General features: G+C 37.3%; 1 protein-coding gene across 1 annotated transcript in view; it reads left to right on the top strand.

Moving 5' to 3' along the window:
- Positions 1-27,513, top strand: part of LOC116710639 (plexin-A2-like) — an 85,595-nt gene that overhangs the window by 32,184 nt on the left and 25,898 nt on the right. Inside the window, 12 exon segments of the mRNA XM_032549785.1 lie at positions 7,727-7,827; positions 11,175-11,298; positions 11,790-11,943; positions 14,155-14,251; positions 18,382-18,496; positions 19,403-19,603; positions 20,234-20,330; positions 21,583-21,782; positions 23,091-23,242; positions 25,335-25,452; positions 25,845-25,981; positions 26,494-26,661. Of these exon segments, the coding sequence (XP_032405676.1) occupies positions 7,727-7,827; positions 11,175-11,298; positions 11,790-11,943; positions 14,155-14,251; positions 18,382-18,496; positions 19,403-19,603; positions 20,234-20,330; positions 21,583-21,782; positions 23,091-23,242; positions 25,335-25,452; positions 25,845-25,981; positions 26,494-26,661 (1,664 nt within the window).

Here is a 27,513-nt window from a genome sequence, read left to right as displayed (position 1 = left end):
AATGACAATAAGGCTCGCCGTCTACTCTCGGTTTGAAACACGCAGGGTTAGCATGATGATGAAGAGTGAGGAAAAATAAAGGCAAATCACAGTATTTATGTGTGGATATAAGTGTTTTTCTTAAAGACCATTTGGGAGCAATGTTTGATGTGAGAAAAGGTTTCATAGCTGTCTTAGTTTTTTTTCACTCGCTATGTGTCTTTAGTTTGATCATTCTCTAGTACAGTAATGCTTATAATCCAAACACATGACTCACAGAGTTTCCTCTGTGAACTGATGGCTAAGGCCTTCAGCCTTGGAGTAAACACAAAGCTGCTGCAAGTTTTTTCTAGGGAAATCCCTGAGTGCCACTCAAGAAAATGTTAAATCATTCCTTGAAACCCCCACCATGCACATCTTTGTTTCTCTCCACCTCCCTCTTTTTTCTCTCTACTATTTTGTTTTTTATTAACTGTGAGTGTTACCTTTACACACTTCCTGCCAGACGAGTTGTGTAAAGTGTCTGAATTATGTTTCAAATGAAATGAATGTTGTTCATTTTATTTGAACAACATTCATGTGAGGTAAGACACTGTATGGTTAGATTCTTCAAAATTTTCAAAAGACTTTTGCCTTAATTTCCATTTAAACCTAACTTCACTGCTAACCTAACGCTCAGTCATAACAATTTCAATTTGACTGAACAAAATAACAGCACATTAAGCTGCTATGTTTGCTTAGTGTTTGCAAAGTTTGGCGCTTTCCAACTCACAGATTGAGAAAGAGATGAGGATAGTTTCTATCATTCCAGTCCCGTTCCTGGTTAGTTTTATGTCCCTGTGGTTTATTTGTCATATTTTACCAAGATTTATTTGTTTACAGTTTATAGGATTTTTGCACTTTTCTGGAGTTTGTGGGTTAGATTTTGCAGTAACATGTATTGTCTGTAGCGGTCAACCATGAGCGAATAATTAGCCCCCATCATCAAAAATAATCACAATATATCACCAGTAATAAGTAATTAGTGCATATAGTGGATTATAATAAAATATCCAATAATTATCTAAGTAGATCTTCCACAGTAAGTTAGCTTCAGTTGTTATGAAAGTGCTACATACAGTACAGACCAAACGTTTGGACACACCTTCTCATTGAATTCAATGAGAAAGTGTGTCCAAACTTTTGGTCTGTACTGTATATCAAACATAACTTAAAAAGGAATTTGACTTCACAATGTAACACCTTCTCTTTAAGATGCTCCTGCTCTTTCTGACAGCCTTCAGCATGTCATCACAACAATGCTTCTCATCCCATTTACAACCTTTCTTAGGAGCACTGGACTGAGACATAGTTCCTATCATAAGCTCAGCAGATGTGCAGTTCCACCAACTGTTTCCAAATTTCTGCTGCTGCCAATCTCAAGTAGCTGTGTGGGGGATATGAATCTCAAAAAAGGTGATTTTACATAAACTTCCCACATTGTGATGGTATCATTACGCCATTGCGATCTTTAGTAGAGACAGGAAATCTATTTAAGTTGATGAAAAGATGGAGGGAGTTAAATATGGGTTGTCCTGGTAGGAAATTTGTGAAAAGCCTACAAAATAGAGATTGAGGCAGGAGCTCCTCCTCCAGGCAGACATGGGCCCTACCTTTGTGGTTGTTAATGTTCTTCACAGTGAACCACAATGACTCTGTAGTGTTCATATGCCATGTAATCCCAGTATTCTGTGCCTCTCTAGATCTGGGCATGGCCACATGTCTGTGTCCTGGCAGTTTCATGGGTTTTTTCACATGTTAAGTCCCTCAGTGCACCCACCACTTAGGCACTAATGGGTTCTGATGCTGCAATCTTTTGTTTGTGTTTCTAATTGTACTATTAATAAATTTATACTGAATTTAGCTACACATTCATATTTGTGTTTAAATTGTCAAGACATTAGCAGTTCAGTTAGCTCAGTTACAGTATCTCCTGACTAAATAAGGCCCTCTTTCTGTTTGATTGACCATATAATATAGTATATATAATATATATATTGCAATTTCCAGTCTCAAATTAAAGAATATGCCACATAAACACTTTAAGTGTTTCCTTTTTTCTTCTCCAATGTCCTTAGATTTGAATAATTGAAAAAATAACAGGCTTATTGGTGCAGTTGGCAGGAAATCTCTAACAGTGACATTTTCATTTTTTCCTCTTTCTGTGCTTCTAAAGTTTCCTTCTACTCCACTTATCTTATGCCTTCTTCAGCTTCATTTTTTTATATGTTGTCTTTTAGGCTGTGGTTTCCGAAAAGTTGCTTGCTCTGTAGCAAAGCAGTATTCGCAATTAAATTATTATTATTTGTGGTATTACTTACATTCCTAATTTGTGGGCAGTTTCTTTTGTCCTTTCCTGACTCATTTCTGCTGCTTTTATTTGATAATGTTTTAGCATTAGTAATCTCACTTATTACCTTGAGGCCCTTTGGTAAAGGCTTGTGCTGAAGTGAACATTTTTGCCAATTAAGTTGTAGAGCTGCTGATTCTAATTTCAAACATTAAGCTCTTATTGGTGACCAGTGCCGCTGACCTTATCTTGGTTTAATAAGCCCAATAATTCCAAGCAATTTTGCAGGTGTTTAAAAGATGCTTTTTAACTGAATTACATTTGCCAGGATGAATTTAAGTATGGTAATGTGGTATATACTAGATTTTTTAAAGCAACATGAAGATCAGAACTCAGCTCTTCACCCTAAACAAAAAGACATATTCCTTCACACAATCTTATTTTTGTAAAGTTGTTATCTGATTTGGTTTTCCTTCAGTGGTTATACTCTTTTTGAATTGTGACATTAAAAACAAGGAAACCTAAGATTCATGCACATGCAGAATCTAACTCTAACCAGACTGAAAAACTTTGCTAGTGGGACCTGGAGAAGAGACTAAGTATTAACAGATTGTTCTAAATTTCTGGCTCACGTTGTTTGTTTTCTAAGCTTCAGGTTTTCAAAGTCTGTCAGAGGAAACAGCCAACATGCCATTCTCCATCTGCACATCTAAACACAACCAAGCATTTATCTGTAGGAAATAAAGTATGAGTTTATATGTTGTCTTTCTGATGTCTTGATGATGATGATGATGATGATGCGTATTTTACCTCAGTTTTCCATTATTTACCTTTCTACCAGTTTTGCAACACCCATCTGATCTTACAGCATGAATATCACTTCTGGGAAATTTTATTTAACATTTAATGTATTGTGCAAAAATAAGCTTGCGATTTACATCTTGTACCTCAAAGTGTTTCTCTATGTCACGTTTTGTTGAAATGCATTTTCACTGCTACCCATTTTATTTATTGCCATGTGTGTTGAAGGAGGGATACTTCGCAAGATCTGAATTTTTGAGCTTCATATGATATTATAATATTATTTCCTACCCAAAGATATACTTGGAGTGTTGCCTCAACTATTATCATGCTATTTAATTAGATATTTAAATGTCAAAAATACTTGAATGGTTTTATAAGTCTTATTAAACCTAGAGAAACAGCTGTTCCTCTTGAGAGCATATTTGATTGTCATTAGGTCAACGTGTGCATGAACGCCATGACAGTCCAGCTGTGAAAACTTCCTGCTTTTATGGATGCAAGAATATTGATGATTTTGCTGCAAAGTAACATCTTAATTTTTATGGATGATGATGCATGTTTTTCAGTTTTGCATACTCTGATACATTTTAGCCAAGTTTTTCTAACACCAGTTTCCAAAAATATACAGCTGTGCACAAGAACATTCATTTTTAGAAATGTTAGAAAAGCAATCTTTACAGGTTATGCATTAAAATAACTTAATTTAATCTGAGACACCGTTCCCATCATGGGGAGTCCTGATATGACCTGAAATACTCAGTTGACACATGACACATGACATGTTATTTTAAAGGATTTTCCATAGCAGACTGAGGGTATAGGATTTCAGAATTGCAAAGCTCCAAAGGCCTCGACATTCATCTGGCCTCATTTATAAACTTTCAGTTTATCCGGATAAAAGGGAAAAGTGGTGGCAAACTGTAGATCATAGGGTCACACATTACTTTGTAAATGGTCCAGATGTTGTGAATAATACTTTTTCTCATTCAAAAAGCTACAAATTAAATGTAATGCTGTGCTTTTACAGCTTCTGCTGTGAATGACACTGCCAGCAATTATTTTATAGGAAGCAGCCTGATGATTTTTCTGTTCTGTATGTGCTTTAAATGATTAGTTTCTACAAGAACAAAAATCTCCAAACAAAAGTTAAATAGATGTTAAATATTTGGTGTAGTCATGAATGATTTACAGTGCATTTACATAAATAGATACAGTGCAATAAATATTAATGAAGGGAAAAATTTTTGAACTGAAAATGTGAAAAGACAGCAGTGTGCATATACATTCTGCTTGTGTAGTGGAAATACTGCAACCATTACAATAAACTATTACACCATCTTTTTATTAAAGCTAATGTTATGAGTATTTACACATTACTGTGTTAATCGTCTAACATTTCCCCATGCTTTTTTTGATTTTGCTTCTCGGAAGGCCATATTTTCTTACAATCTTAAAGTAATCTTGATCAATCTTCAGGTGTCTAAAGGCTCTTAAATATTTCTCTTTGACCCTCTGCTCCTTTTTCACTCTACCATTCAATGATCCTGATCACAATGCTGTATTGTTCATTATGTGCCTAAAAATTTACAAAGTGTTAAAGTTCCATGCTTAAAACTATCTACCACAAAAAGCTATATTTAAAAGTAAAGATTTTTATGGACAATATAAATCTAATTCTCCAAAATTCTTGTTAGTGTTTAAATAGTATTTTATGCCAAACATAGCTGAATTTTCATTTTGTAAACAAATTCAGCTAAATAAATAAAACAAAGTGTCCTTTGTGAAAAACCTATTTTTAAAACTGATTAAGTGAAATTGTGGTTCACAGTTTCGGTGCTTAGAGTGAGGTTGTCTTTGAAAGGTCTGTTTGGAAATTAGGTTGCATGCTAAACTGGAAGACTTTTTCTTCTTTAGAAAATGAGTGATAGTATCAAGAAGACTTCCAATGCAGCTCAAACATTTAACTACACGTTTCGACTGAAATACTTTTTGTTTTCATCCACCATAATACAATATTTTTTTTTATCCATTTAAATAAACTTAAAAAAAACAACCTCACCTTGGTGTTATTGCTGCAATACACAACTTAAAATAGATGAAATTACTTCTTAATGAATCAAATGAATTTGCCTTTAAATTTAAGTTCAAGTTCATGTTTTGAGTATACTTGCCTGATTTACAGTCTTTTTTGTGGGTCTAAATTTCATTTCAGTATAAACTTAGATCACTTTTGTAATGGGCAGTTTTACTGGGTCTAAATCAGAGCTACAAATAGATGTACCATTGACTATCTGATTGACATCTAACAGTAGATTCAAAATTGAAATCAAAACTATGGCTCAGTGGATAGAGTTCTATAACCTGAAATTAAATTTTTGTTGTCCTCTGATAATTTTAAATTATCAAAGGGCTTCTCTCCAAAGCCCTATGAGCTGTTGCTCTTTCTTTTTCCTTCTCCTCAGCATGAAACACAGGTATGTTTTACATGTAAATTGCAAACAATTCATAGATGTGGGACCTTTTTAAGAGTAAGGGGCATGAACCAGGTGTGGTATTCATTTGCATCAAAACTGTGGACTGTTTGTTGCACCTCCTTGGTAACATCATAATAGTTGAAGCCATAACAGCTGCTGGATCTGATAAGCATTGCAGCCGAGGTATGAGTGTTATAATAATTTACTTGGTTTGGACAAGTTGAGGCCTTTGTATGAAGCCAACTTAGGCAGTTCTGCTTCAAATTCACCTGGGAGTAATCTATCCAGATGTGCACCAGAAGAAGTTAATATTGCTTCCACCGTGCCTCACCCAGGACCTTGTCATGCTGCCAACATGATAATAAACCACTACAACCTCTCTATGAAAGTTGTGAGAACCTTCACTATTAAGCACAATGTTGAGCTCACTCTGATCTGGGCATAAAAAGACCTCTTTAAAACCTTCTGCACAATCTATAGTCTGTTTTTTTTAACGTTATAGTGTTCTTAATCTTTCTGAAGGGGTTCTAAGGAGGCATTTCTGGGTTTATTTCAGTAAGCTCTTGCTCAAAACTGATCCACAAAGCAAATACTGCTTTACATTTAGAGCAAGCATTGTATTCTTTGTAAGGTACCAGAAAGCAGATCCATTCTTCTCTCTTTGTAAAGGTCATGCTGTCTGCAATTCACAGACCAACAATGTTAGTTTGGATGAGCTCTGGACCACAACTCTTCATGGATTACAGCCCTCGGCCCCTCCCACACTGCTAAATCATTTTGCTAATGGAATGCCACGAATGGGTTCTGAACTGCTGTTTTAAAAAAAGGACAGTTATTTGTAGGGAGCAACAGATAATCCATTTTGCCTACACAGACCTGAGAGAGCACCCACTTATGCTATCAAGTGCACCGGAGACACTCTAATCCATAATACACTCTTCATTTCTGATTGCTTACATCAGGAAATTGCTTGCGTCATATGTACAGACCCAGAATAATAACCAAGTAGAAACCAGGCATGCTCAGGCTGCTTCTCCAAATGGCTTGGTATGCAGGGATGGTGTAACAGCAAGGACTTCAAGCAGTTAATTGAGAGCTAATGCTTTGCCAGACTGCGTATGCAAGTATGTGGCTATCTACAGGATAAGATTGTGTTCTTGTGTGTGAACTGAAACATAGTTAAAAGCTCACCTATTAGGTTTTGTTTAGATGTTTTTCCATGTGCTAGAACAAATGAAAATAGAAAGTGGGTGTAAGATGTAGTTGCAGTTTTTTCTCAACACACTGATATAGAATTATGTACTTCTTTAAAAAAATAAAGTGTTGGTAAATGCTTGCACAGTAGGCTAATCTTACCTTATCTTGGCATACTTGCCAAAAAAATATTCAATAGTGAGATATTAAGAGTTCTGTTACAGTCTAAAAACACTAAGATAAGTTCTTCTTTAGCTACTCAATACAACAAACTACTGTGGCCCAAGTCCAAAGGTACAATCCCAGATCTCCCACTTAAAAATGTCATTGTCCAAATGACCTAAACAAAGATGTATTTTGGTTTTGGAGTTCTAGTTTTCTCTGCCATTAATCCACTTCCAGAATGAAGCTGATTCTGGATACCGGTTTGGAAGAAGTAATTGTAACAGCTACTGATCACTTAGAATGAAAATAGTACCCTCATGTCCAAGAAAATAAAAACAGAAAGCATGACAGTGATCTTTCCATGTATTTTTTCACTGTACTGCACACAGAAATGAGGACTACTTTCCACACAGTGAACCATGGCAATGGCAGCATTATGCCTTTCTTCAGCATGGACAGAGAAACTGATTACAGCTGATGAGTAGAACTGAATTGATTGAAGAGGATTCAGTACAAATGCAGCTACAATTTTCAGATTTCAGTTTGTAAGAAAGCCACAACTGTAATTGTGGCTTTCCTTAATGAATGAATCACAAATTATCTCACTAATTTTGGGGTCCACTAATCTTCAAATTCTACATTTTTTATGGCCAAAAAAGGTTAGAACATATTTGAAAACAGAACACTGATATATTGAATTGCTTTTCTAAAATCTTTTTGTGGTTCTCAGCTGTTGTTGACATGCCAGACTTCCTGCCCTCCTGTCATTCCTCTGCTCCAGGTGGTCCAGGTCCCTGTGGAGTCCTGTGAGCAGTACACTACGTGTGCTGAGTGCCTCAGCGCTGGTGATCCCCACTGTGGCTGGTGCGTGCTCTACAACATGTGAGTCTACTCCCTTCATTTTCTCATACATCCACCAAAGCAGATGGATTAAAACCACAACGTCACTGGTTTTACCAAACTGCTCACAAAGAAGCTGAGCAGGGGTTAAGCCTGCAGTCCTATGATTTGATATAGCACTCTTATTATAGTCTCTGGAGCTCCCCACTATCAACATCTGGCACGAAAATTGGAAAACCAGGGAAGTGGTTGCTGGACTTTGTGATCCCTCATAAATAGCGGCATTTAGGACAACAGAAGCTGCATGATCACCAGATTTCATTGTCTGCCGAACCAAAGGATAACGGGTGTTAATGGAGGAAAGAAGGGATTAGCCTTCCAGCCACAGCGAGCGCAGCAGATGCACTTTCTACATACCCATGAAACATTTTGGACCTGACGGAGCAAGCTTTATCTCCTCCATCTTAATTATCTGACCCCAGGTTAGCTTGCATAACACTTCGATATGGAGCAAAGGGGATTCAGAAGATTAAAAGCCTGCTTTTCGGCACCAGCCGCAGTGTTTGAAGCTGACCTCAGTCGGGGATTTATCCCCGTCTCATCATTTCACGTCTGCATTTCAGCTGGCTATATCTTGATGGTAATCAGCATTATTTAAATTACAGCTCTCTATATTATCAAACTCAAAGGATAGGGGAATGAAAAAATAATGCTGTTTAAAAAATCCAAATTACCTCATTAAGTAACTGTTGTTTTTTTTTTTTTTCAAAGCTAATTCTGTCTGCAAATCTCATTACACTCTTTATTTGAATTAAACTTATCGGAGTGAACAGGCTGCTGTTTCCCTCCAGTTTTGAAAAGAAAAAAAGTCCCACACTGCAGAGTAAAACTACTTTGTTTTTCTGCCCTATTAAATGCAGATTGGGTTCTTTTTCAGCTCTCTGAATGACACTCACAGTGTCATGTTGACTGCTTTCAGCGTCTCACTTTCCCACCCGTGGTGATTTGCACCAAAGCACCTATCTAACAGAGTGGGTAGGGGGTGTTTGTGCACATGTAAAAAGCCTGAAGGAAAAAAGGGAACAAATGGTTTGATCAGACAAAAACACAGTGAATGAAAGAAACAAAAATAAAAGGCAATGAAAGACAGTCAGAGATGAAAGGTGCCTTTTTTCTTTGACACTTCAGCTGATGAGCGGTCAGAAGGTGATCCGTGCTCCCGTAGCCGTTGTTTGCCTCAAGGAGCCGAGCCAGCAACAGCTGCCACCACGTTTCCAATCCACCTTCATAGTGAGCCATAATTATAGCAGAGGCCTCAGCGCTCTTTGAGTTCTCTCAGGAGGTGCCACCCCCTCAGCTGCATCTGAGCCTGTATTACTACTGTCTCCTTTTAGTACGCATTAAAAGAAAGACATGATGGTTTACAGCCAAAATGCTCCCTGGGTTTGCTATTACAAGTCAACTTTACAGCTGATACTCTCGCCTTTTTAAACTGAACACGCAGAGAGATGAACCATTTGGAGTTTGCCTTTCAAATGAATAAGTACAGCTGGAACAAAAAGTATCTTAGCAACTAATCCCCATTTCCAAGACTGGACAAACTGCTTGAAATTTTCAATATCCACTTGTAGTTTAACTGTATATTCAATGTGCTTTTGTCTCGTATAAAAATCCCTGTGATGTCCCGCTGTGCTACCCATCCTTCCACTCATTACTTTTAATTGCATATTAGGATTTAGGATTTAAAGCTTTGTAATTTACTTTAAAAACAAGCCAAAACTAAAGTCCGATTAACATGCTCTCTTATTTGTGATGATTAAATGAAAAAGTAATTGGCTTTTTGAAACTGGTTTCAGTGATACTGTTTATAACAGGCAATTGTCTGTCAGTTGCATGAGATCAGGTTGTGGAGATTAAAGATCCTGGACAGAACTTCAGACATCCCTTTCCCAAGAAACTCTCTGCAGTTTATTCTGGGGGATACCAAGCTGTACCTTGGCTTGAGAGGATATACGGTCACCTCACATTTCTTAAGGGTCTGCCAGTGGAAGCCTCCATCGGCAGACTTCTTTTGATGGAGAGAAGACTTTGAACAACACCAAGATGATCAATTTACTAACCCTATCTCTAAGGCGGAGTTCAGTGACTCTACAGAGGAAGCTCAGTTCTTGTTGCTCGGGTTTTGTTCTTTCTGTCTTGATTCACATTTTGACTATATTTAGGGTTGCACTATTCACAGTGCTGTGAAAATTGAGTTCCACTTTTTGGCTCTGCTCTTCCTTCATCATGACACATACCCCTAATCTCCTTCTACATCCTGCCATCACTATTGACATCAATTTACTCCACCTTAGGCAAAACTTAACCCCTGTCCTTTAAGGGATTAATCCACCTTTTTCCAATTGAAGACACTGGCCTCAGACTTGGAGGAGCTGACTCTTGTCCTGTCTGTTTAACATTTGGTTGTGAACTGCTTCAGTGGAAGTAGAAGAGAGAACTTCCAAGGGAATCACATTATCTGTAAGATGCAAAGATGAAACCCTGAAGAATACTACAAGAAATGCAGCCCTGCTAGAGTCCAATTTGGACTGGATGTTCTGGTGCGCACATCTGTGTTCACTAAAATTAGAACCGGCATTTTCATAATAGGCTTGAAAATAGACAGAATTTGTCCACCCTCTAGGGAGTGGATGGACAAATGGATGGAGTAAAAGATATTTGCCCATCCATGCATTTTTTACACCCAGTTCATCTTTGCATAGGGTGCTGGTGAAAATCTGCTGTTGCCAATCAATAAATGAGAAACCAACATGTGAAAGGTCACATGTTGGTTAAGAGGTCAAAGAAACACTAGATAAACTACCATGTGCACAAAAAATTAAAGGCAATTTAGAGTGGCTAACAAAACTTGCATGTTTTTGGTTTGTGAGAGGATGCCAACATAAAACCCCCACATGCATAGGAAGACCATACCAACTCCATACAGGAAGACCCCAGCTGGGATTTAAACTTAGGACCTTCATGCTGTGAGGCGAATAGTACTAACCACTGCTGTGTGGATGTGGTGATAAGCTTTACTTTTATGGTGGCCACAGTGTTCAACAACTATGTTATTGGTAATTTGAAGTTGTAATTAAGCAATACTAATGCTTACGTCAGCGTATCATGTTGAAGTTGGTCTGTTTTGTAAAAACTGATCCTCTTGACATTATGTACTCTTGAAGAGTGATGCATCATTATAACATAGTTGTGTTGTACATTGTTCAATACTTATTTTCAACCACACTTTTCAAATACACAGTTCTGAGCATGAAAACAAAATAAACATGCACTACATTTTTTAAAAGATTTTGTATATAAAGCATAATGAAAGTTTTTTTGTTCAACAGGTGTTCACGAAAAGATCGGTGCCTGAGAGCAGAGGAGAGCTTTCGCTTTGCGACAGACATTGACCGCTGTGTGAAGGTTATTGCTCACCCGGACAGCATCGCTGTATCAGCACATAGCGTCCCTGTGAGTCTACTTATCATTCTAACCAATCACTGCACTGTCATTCCACTAAAAATGCTAGTGTTTGTGAGCAATCACCTTGAGTAGCCTTTTAGAGCCACATAGAGAGTTAAGTGAAAACCCAACAGAGATTAGCTTTGTGAGAGGTGAAGTAAGGCTGGAGCTGGACTCTCCCTGTGGGGCATCTATTGGATTTGTTTTGGTTTAAATGTATTGGAACACTAATTTGATGCTTGATAAATTTGGAGATGAAGCCAGATGCTTAGATTAGTAAAAAATAAAAATTAAATAAATAAAAATACATGCAATAAAAATAACTAAGCAGACCTTTTCAAAATGGCTTTTATCTAAAATGTCTTCTCACATTTTATCATTCACACAATATAGAGTAAAAAGTATCCGTTCTCTACTTACACCAGTTAATGTTACTTTTCTCTCTTGAAGTGCATTGTGTCATTATCTAAATTTTTAACTTTAATTATGATTTTTTTTAGCTCCTGCTGGAGGTAAATAATGTTCCAGACCTTTCTGCTGGAATTACCTGTTCATTTGGCCAGCAGGCCCAAGCAGAGGGTCACGTCAATGGGAATAGAGTCATGTGTCTCTCACCAGCTGGGAAGGAAGTTCCTCAGATCCCAGAGGGACAAGGTGAGTGAAGATATTAAATCTGCAAACTAAGGGTGCCTTGATTTGTCATCCTAACTGATGTTCTAAGTAAGATTGATCCGTTATTTATATGAATGCATTAACTTTTATTAAAAGTTACAACTGTAACAAACTGCTAGACAGTCTAGACAGTCCTCGGGGTGCAGTAAGGAGCAGTATGATTTTGCATCTCTGCATGTGTGTGCCCTATATACAGTAGTGTTTGTCTACAGGGTCATGAGTTGGTTGCGTCTCGCTACAGTTTCAAAACAAACATAGCAGATAAGGCAAATGTCTCACTGTCAAACGAGCTGAGTTAGAAGAGTATTTAAATTATCAAAGCCTGAAGTAGTTCAAAGTATGAGAGCATTCCATGTTAGCTAATGATAAATTAAGGGTTTAGATGCTCTGTTAGGTGTTGTTGTGAAGCAAAGCAGCACAGGCAGAATGTATGATGAGTAGCTAAAGAGACAACACCCAGAGGCTACAAATGAGCCAACGGAGAAGATAAAACCCTTAAATTTATTAAAGTTGCTGAATGGTCTCTAAAGCTAGACAAATTGTTTGTCTGTTACATTTTTTCTCAATAAGTGTTTGTATGATATAGCTTAGTTGGATCTTTGATTGAAAAGTGCTGTGCCTGCATGTGTTCATGTCAATACTTTATTTACTGTTTAAATCTCATTTAACAGTGTAGATATTATAAAACTGAATAAAATTTAAGCTATGCTAACACATGCAATGCACACAGCTAATAAATGCAATTTTTTTGTATGCTACAATACATTTCATTAAAGGCTGTAATAGACACAAATTTGTTTTTCTTGAGAGTTGAACTCTGTTTTTATTTACTTCTGCTTCAGTCTGAACTAATAAATGAGGGTTTCATTATTTTTAGTTAATGTTGTAAGAGGGAAACTGAAAACATTTTAATTTCCTTTCCATTTACTTTAAAATTGAGATTTGTTCACATTTTATGATACATCATAAATGTCATGAATATTAATTGTAAAAAAAATGGGTCTATTAGAAAAATCAATAGCTTAGACTAATTCTGAAATTAGTCTATAGATTCTTTTGAAATAAATTCTTAGCAGCCCCTACATTAAAAAAAAAATCAAAACCATTAAAGGTCTTAAGTTACCTCTCATTTATCCATATTTTGCTTCAAAAAAGAAAGACTTTGCTTTAATCTTTTAAAGTGGTCTTGGGTCATGTTCCTTGATGGTTTCGGTATGAAGGTTTTTGTTAGGGCCTCTAATTATCATCAGTTCCTATTTAACTATTTGCAACTGTTAGCTTTTTGTTGGCCATGCTTGTTAAGTTTGACCAGTGAATCATTTAGGGATAAAAGACTCGGATGTACCACTTTTTTCACGTAACCAAACTAGGCAAATAATTAATTTTATACTGGATCTTCAAGGAATTTGCTGCTGTGACAAAATAATTTTTTAATAAGTTTTTTCATCTAGCCTAGAGTTATTTTTGAATGAACAAGAAACTTTCTAAAGAAATAATGACAGTTTTTTAAGGCAGTGGCTAGATTAAACAAATAATGATTCATCTTTCAAGTCCTCTAATTGGGTTTTGCTTGATTTTACTTTCCTTTTTCAGACACTGTTCATCTGCTGTTGAACATTTTTAGATGGACAATTGTTCTGCCCCTTACTTACTTCATTTTTACCAAGTTTACAGTTTACTGAATTGTACAGAAAATGAGTAAAAAAATCCTATTACATATAGAAAGCCTGAAGAACTACTGATCAAAACCACTTTGTAAGGTTACAATAAAGTCTGGCTGCATGAAGCAATGTAGTTGAAACTCTTGTAGTTCTTACACAGTACTTCAAATAGGGTTAATGTAAAAATGAAAGGTTTTAAGCCAAAGTAGACGTCCTTTCTATTTAGTGCCTCAAGTTTTGTATATATTTTAAGTCAGGTGAGGACCAAGTGCTGCAGGATTTCCTCCAACAATTTAAGCTAATCCTTGAATTGAAGCTTTTGACTGAAGGTTTTCTCTTGACAGCCCTTCCAGGAGCCCAGACACCAGGTGGCTCTTTGCAGTAAAATGATAAAAGTATTACAAATTTCTCCTCATTTTGACTTCTTTGATCCTGTCTTTGTTTTGGCTCTTCTACTCATCCGTTTTTAGTCTGTTTTTTTCTTCCTCCTTTTTCAACTAACTGTGTTCTTTGTATAAACACTTTCTTTCAGACTGGGCCGGTGTGGAGCTTCGTCTGAATTCAAACGAGACGGGTCAAATGGTCGCCAGTACAGAGGTGAAGTTCTACAACTGCAGCACACATCAGATGTGAGTGGACCGCCCTTCCCCCACCTTTGATTTGTTCAATAGATGGAGGAACACAACTTAATTTAGGGCAATGATGTACTGATGCTTCCAACCCCACTTAAGATCGCGCTGCTAGATAACCTCAGAGTTCAATTTATCTGTCAGGTTTCATTTAAATCAACATGATGAATTTGTCATGGGCTGTTTATTTCGCCTTTGCTTTAAGTGGTAGTTTGTGGGCTTATTGCTTACAGCTTTGAATACAGCTGACAAGTTTTCTGTTTGGTAGTACACACTCAATAGCTATTTTTTCTTGCTCTTATCATGTAAGTACTATGAAAATTATTTTGAGATTTATTTCTAGAATGGTTGTTACCATGGCAAGTTAATTTTTGACATCAGTTTCTCCCGTTGTTTGAGTGCTAGTTTTTGTAAAGACAAATTTCTTTTTCACCACTGTGTCTCTGACCACAACACAGAGATGCAGATATAATTCAATTGGGATCAGTAATAAGAAAAACTAAGAAACAGCATAACAAGACAAAATAATTCCTCTCTTCTTTATTTATTATATGTTTGCTTACCTTCCTCTGCATTTATCTGCACAGTTAAAGTTTTTAAGTATAGTTTTTCCAATAACTATGACTTTAAATTTTACTGCGGCACATCAGATAAATTCTGAAGAATATGTCCCAAGATGGTTCTGACGATGGCAGTGGTTGCTGGTGATTATATAAAACTTTCAGATGTTTAAAAAATATTGGGGCTGTTTTTAATGCCACCCAGTTGGTTTTCTAAAAATGTTTTAATTTCACTTACAGTAAAAGTAACTTATTATTTGAAATGCATACCAACAGTCTAGGTGTGTGTCCTATGTAAAGTGACAATATTAGAAAATCTTGTAAGGGCTAAAATATTTAGGAAATATTTTATCAATTGCAATAACCAGATTCAAGTACATCTGGTGTACTGGAAAAATTACTTATAGCTTTTTTATTCTTAAATGTCATCACAATCCTATTATTTAAAAAAGCCAACATACAGTATATATACGTATATACAGTATATATTTTTGTGTTTTGGTTGAAAAAGGAAATCCTCCCAAAACTCATTTAATCTCCATAATCGACACTTTTTCTTCTTTACATTAAAAAACCCTAAAAACATAAAGAACTGTAACCTTAAAACCAAAGTACGGAATGAACTATGATTTTTGAGTGTCATTACAGCCCCAAACAAAATTTGCTTTAATCCACCTTGGTTTTTAAATTGAAAACAATCAGTGAAAGATTAGGGGCATAATACTTGTACCATTAGGGGATAATGTTATAATTTCTTATTTTAGTTTAGATTCAAAACTACAAAAGCATTTTAATCATTTTTGTGTGCTGAAATGGTTAATAACGAGGTTTCAGGCAGACAAAAACCAAAAGTCTGATCTGTAGGTCTTTTGTAACAATGAACTCAGTCAGACATGATACAGAAATCCAGTTGCCATCTAATCAATACCAAAATCAAGCCCTAGTGTGATTTTGATGGTGCAATTTGAGGATACCACTTTGGACTTTAATATTTTCAAATCAATGTGAAATTTTCCTGCAGTGAAGCTTTGCTGTCTGGCTGCTAGAAACTATTTCTTGAAGGCTGGCATTCTCCAAGGGCTGCTAAATGGATAAGCATTAGACTCACAGACCCCCCTCTGACCTAACTTTGTCTCAGGGGAGTCTGCAGGGGAAAATCATAAGACTCTATTTTTTTTTGTCCTCCTCTGGTGCCTCAGGGCAGGTAAAACTGTGTAAATTAAAGAGCACTTTATTTAAATGCCAACCAATATAAGCTCCCTAACTGGGTCCGGGAAGCTGTTTTGACTATGAGCCATTTTGCAAATGTCAACTGTATTAATCACAACAGTAAACTATGGCAAGAGGCTTGCATTTTGCATAACAATTACAAGCAGGAACAATAGCGGATCTTATTAGGATGAACGTTAATTAGTTGTACGTGTCACTCTTTAGAAACAAGCAAACTTCGGTGTGTTTGTTAGAAACACAAGACAAGACAGTTAAAGTCAAGAGGCCAAATCACAAAACTGAAAGGTCACATGAAAACCTTTCATACAATGTATTCTTTATCAGCCTTACTCCGCTTACTAAACAAAGAGTAAACAGGAGTTGGCTGAAGCAGAGTGCTTTTTTTTTTGATTGACTGGGAATTAGTCCACTATGTACAGACATCCCATTTATTCATTTTAACTGAAACATGGATGCCACAACATACCCATAATAAATCATTAGTGATAAACAGTTGGGTGCTCATCGCATCTGCTCCACACCAATATGGCCTCCATTAGCTGCAGGGTGACCCTGTATACTTGTGTGATAAATATTTCACACAAAACATGCTCCTAACCCTGCACCTTCTTTCCCATCTCCCTCTTTACTATACCTCCGCATCACATCAGCCTCCTTAATGAATTATCCAGTGTCTGCAGCACCCTGCTGTAGTTACACTGTGGCGATACACAGCCCCTTCCACCCCCTATGCTTTTTTTCCTCATGTAGCACTTTTTAATGTCCGTCCCAGCCTTGGGCAGCTAATTATTATCAAAATTTAATTATGTAGCTCTACATTTATTGCCATTTGTTGGTCGGCATGAGCTGCAGTATCAAAAGACTTGTAGTGGTTTATGTCTTTCTCGTGGCTTCATCCCATTAAATAAGATTTATTGCTCTTTCTTTTTACTTCATCAGGAAAAGTAGACATTTTCCATTGGAAATTTTCTTTAAATTGTCTCCGTGTTTGCTGTTTAATCGAGTTGACTGAGGTTGTTTAGGAACAACTTTAATCCACAATTGACCGCATGCTAGAGGCAACTGAATCTGAGCCAAGGATGTTGCACAACCCTGCCCTTCACATAATGAGCTGCCACTTTTAACCCATGTTCTACATAATCAGATGATGAATGGGTAAAATAAAAGTACCACCTGAAAATAAAGAACATTATGTGAGCAGCTGTAAAAACAAATTTAATCAGGTGAATACAGCATACCCTAATATTATTTCACCCTCAGGAGATAATTTGTAAAAAGTATTACAATAAGAGCCAACCTCTGAATGCCATGCTTATTTGCACATGTGGAAATTCCCATAAAATAAATGTTCCTGAAGCATTTTTGTAATTTATGCTTTGCTTTTTAAGTTGATCAGATGCATAAGCACTTTTTTTAGTATTTGGTAACCAGGGATTCTATATCCCAGGACAATTATGGGATGTTCTATCTGCAAATCCAATTTTCTGACTTTCCAGTCGGAAATAATACCTCTAGAAGTTGGAATTTGAAATGGGGAAGTCAGAGTCTGATGTGAAGCCCTGACTGCTGTAAACAATATGGGTGCTGATGAGTGTATAAAAAGTAATGATGTTCCATGTATTGTTAAGCCAAAAATCATTCATACCCCTTGAAGGTTCAGATTCAGAGTTATTTTTCATTCAACCAAGAAGTTTATTTCTATATTCCAGGACAAATCATTCACTCTACATTCATAGCAATATTTCAAAAGGTTTAAGAAAGCACAGTGGAGCTTTGGCAAACAAGAAAGCCGGGCAACAACCAAAGTTCATCTTTCCACCACTATGCACGGTGTGGAGATTGTAAAGATGTTAATATTGAAGGCTGTGAGCTACAAAAGTGCAGAAAACAGTGGCACTATGTTGTCATTAAGTCTCCATAACAACCATTTTCAATTATCAAAAGGGTCTTAAAAAGGGTTGGCAATAATTGTGAACTGTATGTTGACAAGTTGACATCACAGTACATCTAACAAGGACATTGTATGTCCTTGATCCTTCATAGTTGTTTGGTACAGTAATTAACCTTTACTAATTAAATAATTTAAAAAAAATAATAATTAAATTTACTTTAAATGCAGAGGTTTGTCCAATGAGTCTGTTTTCTCATGGTCATTTTTAATCATCTCCAAAATGACAAAAGACATTCAATTTTGGTGCATATAAATCTTGAGGAAAGAAATTAAATTGAATTAAGCCTGGCAAAAGGTTGCTGAAGATGAGTCTGAGAGAGTGTTTATAGTTTAAAGATGTCCATATTTATTTATGGTATGTAGTAATATGTGGTTATTTCGTTGTGCAGGTGTCTGTCATGTGTAAACAGCACATTTCGCTGCCACTGGTGTAAATACCGCAACCTTTGCACACACGACCCAAGCAGCTGTTCTTTCCAGGAAGGAAGAGTCAATGCATCAGAGGTACAGAAACAGAAATACTGCACCTGATTTAAACAGTGCTTTCAGATATAACATTAATCTGTGAGTGACACTTTACCTTTCAGTTTTTACCTGAAAAGAACTGAAAATGAAGCACCACAGCAAAGAATAAACAAGATTAAGAACTTACATCTGCGTTTGTGACTATAAGCGATCATAAAGGGATGTTTTGAGGTTTTAATAACATTGCCTACATAATTTTTGTTGACATGATCTTAGTTTTTAGAATAGTGTATCGGATAAAACTTTCATTTGAGGCTGCTCCTTAGTTTTTAGGAGTAAACCAAATCTGTATTTATGAAAAATCTTTATTTATTGCATTGCATAAACCCATGCACCAAATGAAAATGAGTTATATTTATACTGATACTTTTGCCCCATACACCCTTTTAATCCCTGTTCTACATTGGTCTCTATGCTTATGTAACAGAGCATAAGCTTATAAATACAGACACACACAAATATGTAGAAGAGGTTTTGGAAATGTGGTGCAGTGATTTGCTGTCACTCACAGCTGTAACCATGTATTTTATATACAAAATATGAAATTACACATTTTTTTTGTCAGTACGCAACATAAAATTAGACTAAACCCTTCCAGTTTTAGGTCAGTTAGAATTATCACATGTATGAGCTAGATGTCAGAATTATATATATATATATATATATATATATATATATATATATATATATATATATATATGTTCGGAGTATCCTGCAATTATAAATAATTTTGGTAATCTTACCTGACCCATAGAAGAATAGTTTAGACTAGTTTAATGCCAAACAGAAAAAAAAAAGATGTAAATGTTGCTTTTATGTGTACATGTGCTAACAGTATGAGGGGGGATATTCTTATTAACTACTTTTTTTCATTTGCTCTCACAGGACTGCCCTCAGCTCCTCAACTCTGGGGAAATTCTTATTCCGGCCGGCGAGGTCCGACCGATCACCTTGAGGGCCCGAAACCTCCCTCAGCCGCAGTCGGGCCAGCGGGGCTATGAATGCGTGGTGAACGTACAGGGCGTCAGTCACCGTGTCACGGCACTGCGCTTCAACAGCACCAGCGTTCAGTGCCAGAACAGCTCGGTATGACCCCGAACATGCTCGGCGGGAGTCTCTCAGCTGTCAAACCAGAGACAGCGTCTCAGACGCTCTATTGTCAAGCTGTGTATGGTGTATCAGCATCAATGAATTTTGCCTTAGATGTTGCACCGTAGAGACATGAATGGGGAGGAAAGAAAAAGTTGAGGTGATGAGAAAAAGTGCAAAACATAATGAAAAAAATAATTTTCCGTCTCTGAATTTTGTGAAAGCAATTCAGGATCATCAGGGTTTCAGAGGCACCCCGTAGATTTTTTGGAATTTTTTTTCCTACATAATGCAAATCAGAAGGTACATTTTGAAGCACAGCATATACTGCAACGCCTGTGACAATGTATGAAAAGGCCATTTTCCTCAGATTCAGATGATTGGTCACCCCAGCCAAGGTTTGTGTCCCCTACATGTCAAAGAGGAGCGGAGCAGACAACCATAGCAGAAAATAACAGATGGTTAAAAGCCTCGTCTCTCCGCTGGCCTTTCATCCTCTGATTTTCCCCTTTCAGTCTCTCTGTGTCTTCTTATATTCTCTATCCTCTGTCTCCATTTGACTTTCCTCTCTCCCTGTTTCCATTTTGAAGCCTATTCCCTTTCAATCTTGTTTTTTCTGCTTTTCAGTACATGTACGAGGGTGTGAAGATCAGTGACCTGGCGGTGGACCTCTCCATCGTATGGAACGGCAACTTCATCATCGACAATCCTGAGAAGATTAAAGGTGCCTCTGCTATCCATCACTGCCAAGCCAGAGGAGTGTAAAGCACTCAATCCAGAGGCGATATATGGTTTATAGAGAGCACTTCAAGGTTCCCAAAAGGCCTTGAGAGAAAGTTCACGTTATCAGCGGGATTTGATCAAAAAGCACCAAATCACTTCTATGCTCAGGGGGGGCAATGGGTGAATCTTCATATTTGCTCAACTTGCATCCCTGATTGGTTTCCTTTTTTTTCTGTCAGTCAATTTTTGAGATAAATCAGTTTCAATATTTTATATATTCACAACACCAAAATTAAAATCAAGGGTTCCCTAAAAATGGCAATGAATTGTAGCATTGGTGATTTTTTTTGTCACTTTGAGTGGGCTACATCAGGCTAACAGGAACTAAAAAGAAGGTTTGGCAATTTTCCTAATACATGGCCTTAATATAAAATATTTATGACACAAGAATATTTCAACATTTTGCCACAGTTACAACAATAAACTTCAATGTATTTAATTGAGATATGGTAAGGTCCATGGTAACTCTGGATGAGCTGCACAGATCCACAGCTCAGGTGGAGGAATCTGTTAAGAGAATTTCTATTAGTTGTGTACTCCACAAGTCTGCCTTTTGTGGACAAGTGGTGACATGAAAGCCATTGTTGAAAGAAATTCTTAAGTTCAGTTGAAAGTATGTTGCAAGTCTTTTAGTGGACACAGAAAGCATGAAGAAGAAGAAATTCTGGTTGTATAGGAAGAAAATCATATTTATGAACAATATGTAAAATGCTATGTTTTAAAATGTGCAAAATCAGACATGACACATCATATTGCAAAGATGATCTCCACAGTAGAATATGGTATTGGCAGCATCATGTTGTGCAATGATTTTCTTCAGCATGTAATCTACATAAGGGTCTGGTCAAAGTTTATGAAAAGACAAATGGACCTGAATGAAAATTATTGTTTTCCTTCAACTTTACAAGGATGAGCTACTTTGAGTATGACTCTGACATAAAAACTCAGTGAAAAACAGTAAGTAAATGCAAATAAAGTAAACACAATAATTTTGTGGTTATAACATGACAAAATGTGGGGGGAAAACGCTGTGGCATCTTTGCGCTGGCAATATGTATTGACTGTGTTTTTTTGATTACTGTTTGCCATCAATTTTTAGTTTCTATAGGTTTTTTAAGCTATTCAAACATTGTAAAGAAGTGCAGTTTCTTGGCTTTTATCAGCTAAAAGCATCATTATTTGTTATCCTGCAGTGCATCTGTACAAGTGCAGTGCCCAGCGGGACAGCTGTGGCATGTGTCTGCGTGCTGAAAGGAAGTTCCAGTGTGGCTGGTGTAGCGGTGAGGGTCGGTGCACCATGAGGCAGCACTGTCCTCCCATCTCCCCTTACGCCAGCCGCTGGCTGGACCTTTCTGCCAGGAATGTCAAGTGTACCAACCCACGCATTACAGAGGTTTGTTGCTTGCACAACTTTTGAACTCATGCAGACACAACATGTGTGCAGTTTTACCAGCATAATCATATATGTTCACTTTTATGATTAGCTCAATAGGCTCGCATGTGTTGTATTTAGCTGTTTTTCAGTCGACTGGAGGTTGATCAAAAATAAGTCTTGTTAGTTTCTCCTTTTGTGATTTATAAACTGTATAATTGGCAAAACAAACAATAAAAACACTTCTTGGCTTTGGTGCAGTTTGTTGAAAAAGTTTAAATCATGGCAGAGAGCAGGAAAGTGCTTTGACATCATGCCATGTCAACAAAAAGACTTTTAGAGAAATCAAGGTGGAAAAAAGATTATTGAGGTAGATGAGTAATCATCTCAAAATAAAAATATTTAAGTGTAGAAATACTTCAAATTGAATTCCTCATAAAATATCTAAAAGTATATTTAACTTTTTTTGCTTCTGTATTGGAAAAAAACTTTCAGGACATCATGTGAATATGTCGTTGTCTGGGCTTTAAACAGCAACAAAATGCAGAAAATTCTCAGCAATGTCTGTTTACCTGAGACTATCTGACATTTTGTTCCATGCCAGCTGAATACCTTAAATTCTTGACAGCTAAACGTATTCAGTCTGTTTAGAAAGAAGTGATGGATCTTTTATGTCCCAAACCCCTGTTCATTCTCTTGAATAAGGCACTGTGGGTCATGCACAAAGATGCAAGGCTCTTCCACTTCAAAGAGCCGGCAGCCTTTGATGTCCCTGTCACATTATTAGTGTTTCTGAAGGAGCTGCAGCAGAATGAATCAACCGCCGAGCGCTGCTCGACAGCACAGGCAGAGTTGCTTCACCATTGCTCCTGTTCTGCTCCGTAGGTCCGAATGTTCCCCTGCTGGCATGGTGTGCTTTTTTCACTGGAATGTGCAGTGAATGGTTTTCTCAAGGCTTTGTTATTCTCTGAATTATTTATGAAAGTTTATTTTTGAATTATCGCCAATGTCAAAGCTTTTTGAATAAGTCTTAAAAAGTATGTTTTTCATTTTCTGCACGAGTTGCATCCTTCAAAGACTTCAGTTCAAAAATTAAATGAAATCTTACAGAAGGGAAATTTATTGTTTTAAGACTGCTTCGACTGTAAACTTTAAGATGAACACTTTAACTTAAATTGTAAAAATTTAAGTTAAACTTACTACATTTGTTCATGAAAACAAATGTAGTAAGTTTAACACTGACAAATGGAAATAACGGAGAGTCCAGAGCTGTTATTAGAAATCTTTGCACTAAATCCTTTTGTACTTTTTGTCTCCTTCTAATATAAGATAAGCCCAGTAGCAGGACCTCTGGAGGGGGGCACGCTTGTCACTATTCAGGGCCTGAACCTGGGTCTCTCCTTCTTTGAGCTTGTGGGTAACGTGGAGGTGGCAGGAGTGGAGTGCACGCCGCAGCAGGAGGGATACGTCACTGCAGAGCAGTAAGAGATCATCCTTACGTTGTCATATACAAATGCTTTATATTTTAGCTTACTAGTCCTTGCAAACATTTTATTTTCACACCAAAGAAGTACTTACATTTATAATGCTGAAACACAAACTTTAAAGTATTTCATTAAAAAAAATAGGCAAATACAAGGTAGAGCATATTTATGAATTAGAAAAAAAAGGATATAGATTGTAATTTAAAAAAATGTGAAACTGATACTCTTAAGTAGAATCCAGTACAACTAATTGTCATAAGACTGCATCTGACTGGTAAGTAGAGCACAGCTTTGTGTAATTTAATTGCAGTATCAATACAGCTGTTACCTCAGACAGTATATTTCAACCCATCATCTCACAATAGGAGGAATAAGGCACAACTACAATCAAACCAAGACATGGGACAAACGTGTCTCAGTGGGTAGCATAGTTGTCTTGCAATCAGAAGGTTGGAGGTTCAATTCCAGCTTTCTGGAAGTTACCTAGGCACTTAACTCCAAGTAGTGTATCGCTGTATGAATCTGTGACATTCTTGGCTTAGCTCTTGCTGAATAAAAGTTCTGTAGAACTGCAAAATGTGCTGTAATTGATGTTGGCCATAATATGCGGGGTATCCAATGTGGCTGAGCTTGAGCTATTTTGTAAAAAAAATGTTTGACTTCAGTAAACTTAGAGTTTAATTAAACATCAAATTAGGAATGAAATATATATTTAATCATCAATATCTGTCTGTTACAAAAACTAAATGACCACTAAAACGTCATTCTTCTAACTCACTGTTTTGTGCTACTCTATGCTGGTTTATCACTTAAAGTCCAATGTGATGTTTGTAGTCTTAATGGGACTTGATATTAAAATGTTAAAGGGGTATGAATACCTCTGCGACAGTACTGGCGACCTGTCCAGTGTGTACCCCAGCCTCTCGCCCGGAACATTAGCTGGAGAAAGGCACCAGCACACCTCCCGACCCCACTAGGGACAAGGGTGTTAGAAAATGGATGGATGGATGGATGGATGGTATGAATACTTCCACAAAGCACTGAATGCAATGCAATACTGCACAAATCCAAAAACCCAATGAAAATTAAATTAACCCATGCAATTTCTTTCATACTAGTATACTGTACATAGTTAGTTCTTTTTTTCATGACTCTAAGATCATGAATCATGGCTGATGTGTAAGTAAAAAGTCGACACGCCTCCATCAGGCTGTAGGGGGCTTCGCTTTGCTCTGGTGCTGTCACAGCCAAAGAAGGAGGCAGACAGTCTTTGTGTCGTCGGTGTTATGAGGCTGTCGGTACAGCTGTAATTGAAATGCGCTGCATGTCGCTGACTGGAGGGACAATCTGTTAGCCATGTGTTTCTCTCACAGGCATGTAATGCGATTGGGACCAAGCTGCAGCGACTTTATTTATACCCTTGTAAAAAAAAAAAAGAGAGAGAGAAAAAACCCCAGAAAAAGACAGGAGCATGCCAGCTGTAAATAGGAATCCCCACGTGATCTACGAGAAGAAGAGATGGGCCGGGACGATTCATTGAGTGCTCCCATTGTGCGGACGACTTATGGTTTCTTTTGCAAAGCAGCAGATTTAGCAGGGCCATTCATTCAGCTCACACAGCGCTTTAAAACATGACATTACAGATGTTACAACCATTAATTTCACCATCGGGTCAGTTGCTGTAATGACTTATACATAACATGCTTTATCTTATTGGCCTGACAGGCAATACTGATTTATTGGAGAAACCCCCATGTTGTCATGGCAACGGGAGGTAATGGCGGATGGCGGTCATGCCTGTGATGGGGAGGGGTGTAGTTTATCATTTGAGTTATATTGCTGTTATAGGTTTCCTATTAGGAAGAAAGATGAGCCTCTGTATTGACACGCAACTTCTATGAAAGTCTGCTTCAATCACATTGACCAAAAGAGAGCATCTTTTACCAGTGAGACTCATGATGAATATGGCATAGTGCAGTCACACTTGTGTGTTTGTGCATCAGGATTGTGTTATTATTATTAGCCAAATTCGGAAGGCAATGGTTTGGAGTGGATATCGATGTATCATTATATGTTTTGCTTTTGACAGGATTGTATGTGAGATGGATGCGGCTCTGGAAGGAAGCGCCCCAGGTCCAGTCAAACTATGTGTCGGTGAATGCAGACCAGAGTTGAGCGCACAGTCCTCACAGATCTACACATTTGTGGTAATTCACAAAAGAGAGAGAGACTTGTCAGTTTGCTCTGACTAAAACATTCTTTGTAATCCTGTGCATTGAGAAAACAAGATCTGAACATCTTGCTAGTGACTGCAGATATCACAGAAAGCAGGTCAGCTTGATTTGTGGATTTAATAGATATCAAGGAGATTTTTCACAGGGGAAATGTATAATTCATGATATATTTATTTTATATTTATATTCTAACAATATATTTTGTTCTCTGCAAAAAGGCAGCTTTATACGTAATTGAACTATTTGGGTTTTGTTGTTCTTCTTATAAAGCTAAACAAATGGTGAAAAAGACAAAGTCCAAAGCAAAAAGGCTTTTTGAGAATACATTTTTGCCGTAAACATTAACAGATTTTGTTTGTCCATAGATACCCACCATTTTGGCTCTGACCCCAGGCAGAGGACCTGAGTCTGGGGGCACTAAGGTTACCATTGTTGGAGAGAATCTGAGCGCAGGAAGCACTGTCACTGTGTACTTTGGGAATCAAACCTGCGAACTGTACAGGTGAGCCTAACGATAATATCCCCTGATGTTATGGTAATCTTTCTTTCTATTGGAGCCCAGATGGAGAGGCACTTGAGTAAGATTGCCTCTGCACAGTATTAACGAATTAGCCTTCTCTTGTTTTAATCAAACGCAGGATGAGTCAATTTATTCAAAAACGTGCACATTAGATACAAGTGTGTGCTTGCATGTTAAATTAGGAATAAGTAATGACTGGTGAGGAAGTGATGAAACTCGCATAAGATATTTCTTTCTCCATGTATTTATAGAAATCTATTTTAAGTTCAAATTTTGCACATTTTAGCAGTCAGGTAGGTGAAGCAAAAGAGCCATTAGCAAGAGCACCCTCTAATTACAGTTTCCATCCCCAATATGACTGCAACAAGCAGGAGATGGGACAGGTTATAATGAATCCTCTCCCTTCATGCGTGGCTCATAACTGTATGAAGTCAGGGATTTGGGCAGACACAATCGAAAGCATGAATAATTCTCTCTTTTGGTTCTCTCACCAGGAGGAGCATGTCAGAGATTGTGTGCTTTGCGGCTCCATCACTGATGGGCGCAGGACCGGTTCAAGTCAGTTTGAGTGTCGACCGGACCAAAGCTCCTGGAAGTCTGACCTTTGAGTACATTGAAGACCCCACAGTCCAACGCATTGAACCACTGTGGAGCATTGCGAGGTACCGCACTGGGAACATCTGCTTTCTCTATGTGTTACATTGACATTTAATGAAGTCATCTGACCAGGTCAAGTTAGACGTTATTTTAAAGTAAATTATTCAGAGCTGTTTAACTACTCTTTATGTACTAAAGAGGGAATTTTATGTTTGTAAACACAGCAGAGGAACATGCAACGTGACTGCAAAAAAGCCAGCCTGCCTTTAAACTTTCACTAGTTGTCACGGTTACCTGCAGTTGTCTTGCTGTATTAGCCATAGACATGAATGAGGCATCTACATACTTATGTCTATGGTTTCAACATTAGCTAAGATGTTGTCAGCTGCAGTCATCAAGGCAGGCGATGAAGTAAACCATCAGAAACCAAAAGGCAGCGCGAGGTACAAAGACGCTTCACTAAAAATAAAATAACTTGGACATATGTAGATACCGCAAAGTTCTGTGCAGGAGTTGCAGCATGCAAAAAGTTGTGAACTGAACTGATCAGATACTAATCTGAATCATTTTGAACTGATTATCCATTGAAACAGAGGAATGATCTGATGTTTAGAATCTTTGATCACTCATCATTCCAAACTACATTATTTACACACAAAATATTGTTGTTGTGTATTCTACCTCCAGGTTTTCTGCCAGAGATCAAATTTCTACAGCAAGATGTCTTAAGTTTCCTAAAGCAGAAAAGCAACCCACAACCATCACATCTTCTCCATCATGTTTCATTGTCAAGATGATGTTTCTTTTTCTGTAATGCTGTTAGATATACGCCATATGTAACTCATTGCACATCACTTTTTTCTTGTTAATCTAGAGAATATAAAATTCTTACTGACTCCCTCTGGTTCAATGGCATC

The sequence above is a fragment of the Xiphophorus hellerii genome, chromosome 20 (genome assembly GCF_003331165.1).
Source record: "Xiphophorus hellerii strain 12219 chromosome 20, Xiphophorus_hellerii-4.1, whole genome shotgun sequence".
NCBI classification, from domain to species: domain Eukaryota; kingdom Metazoa; phylum Chordata; class Actinopteri; order Cyprinodontiformes; family Poeciliidae; genus Xiphophorus; species Xiphophorus hellerii.
Note: the sequence above shows the minus strand (reverse complement) of the source record. Positions and strands in the feature narration are given on the sequence as shown.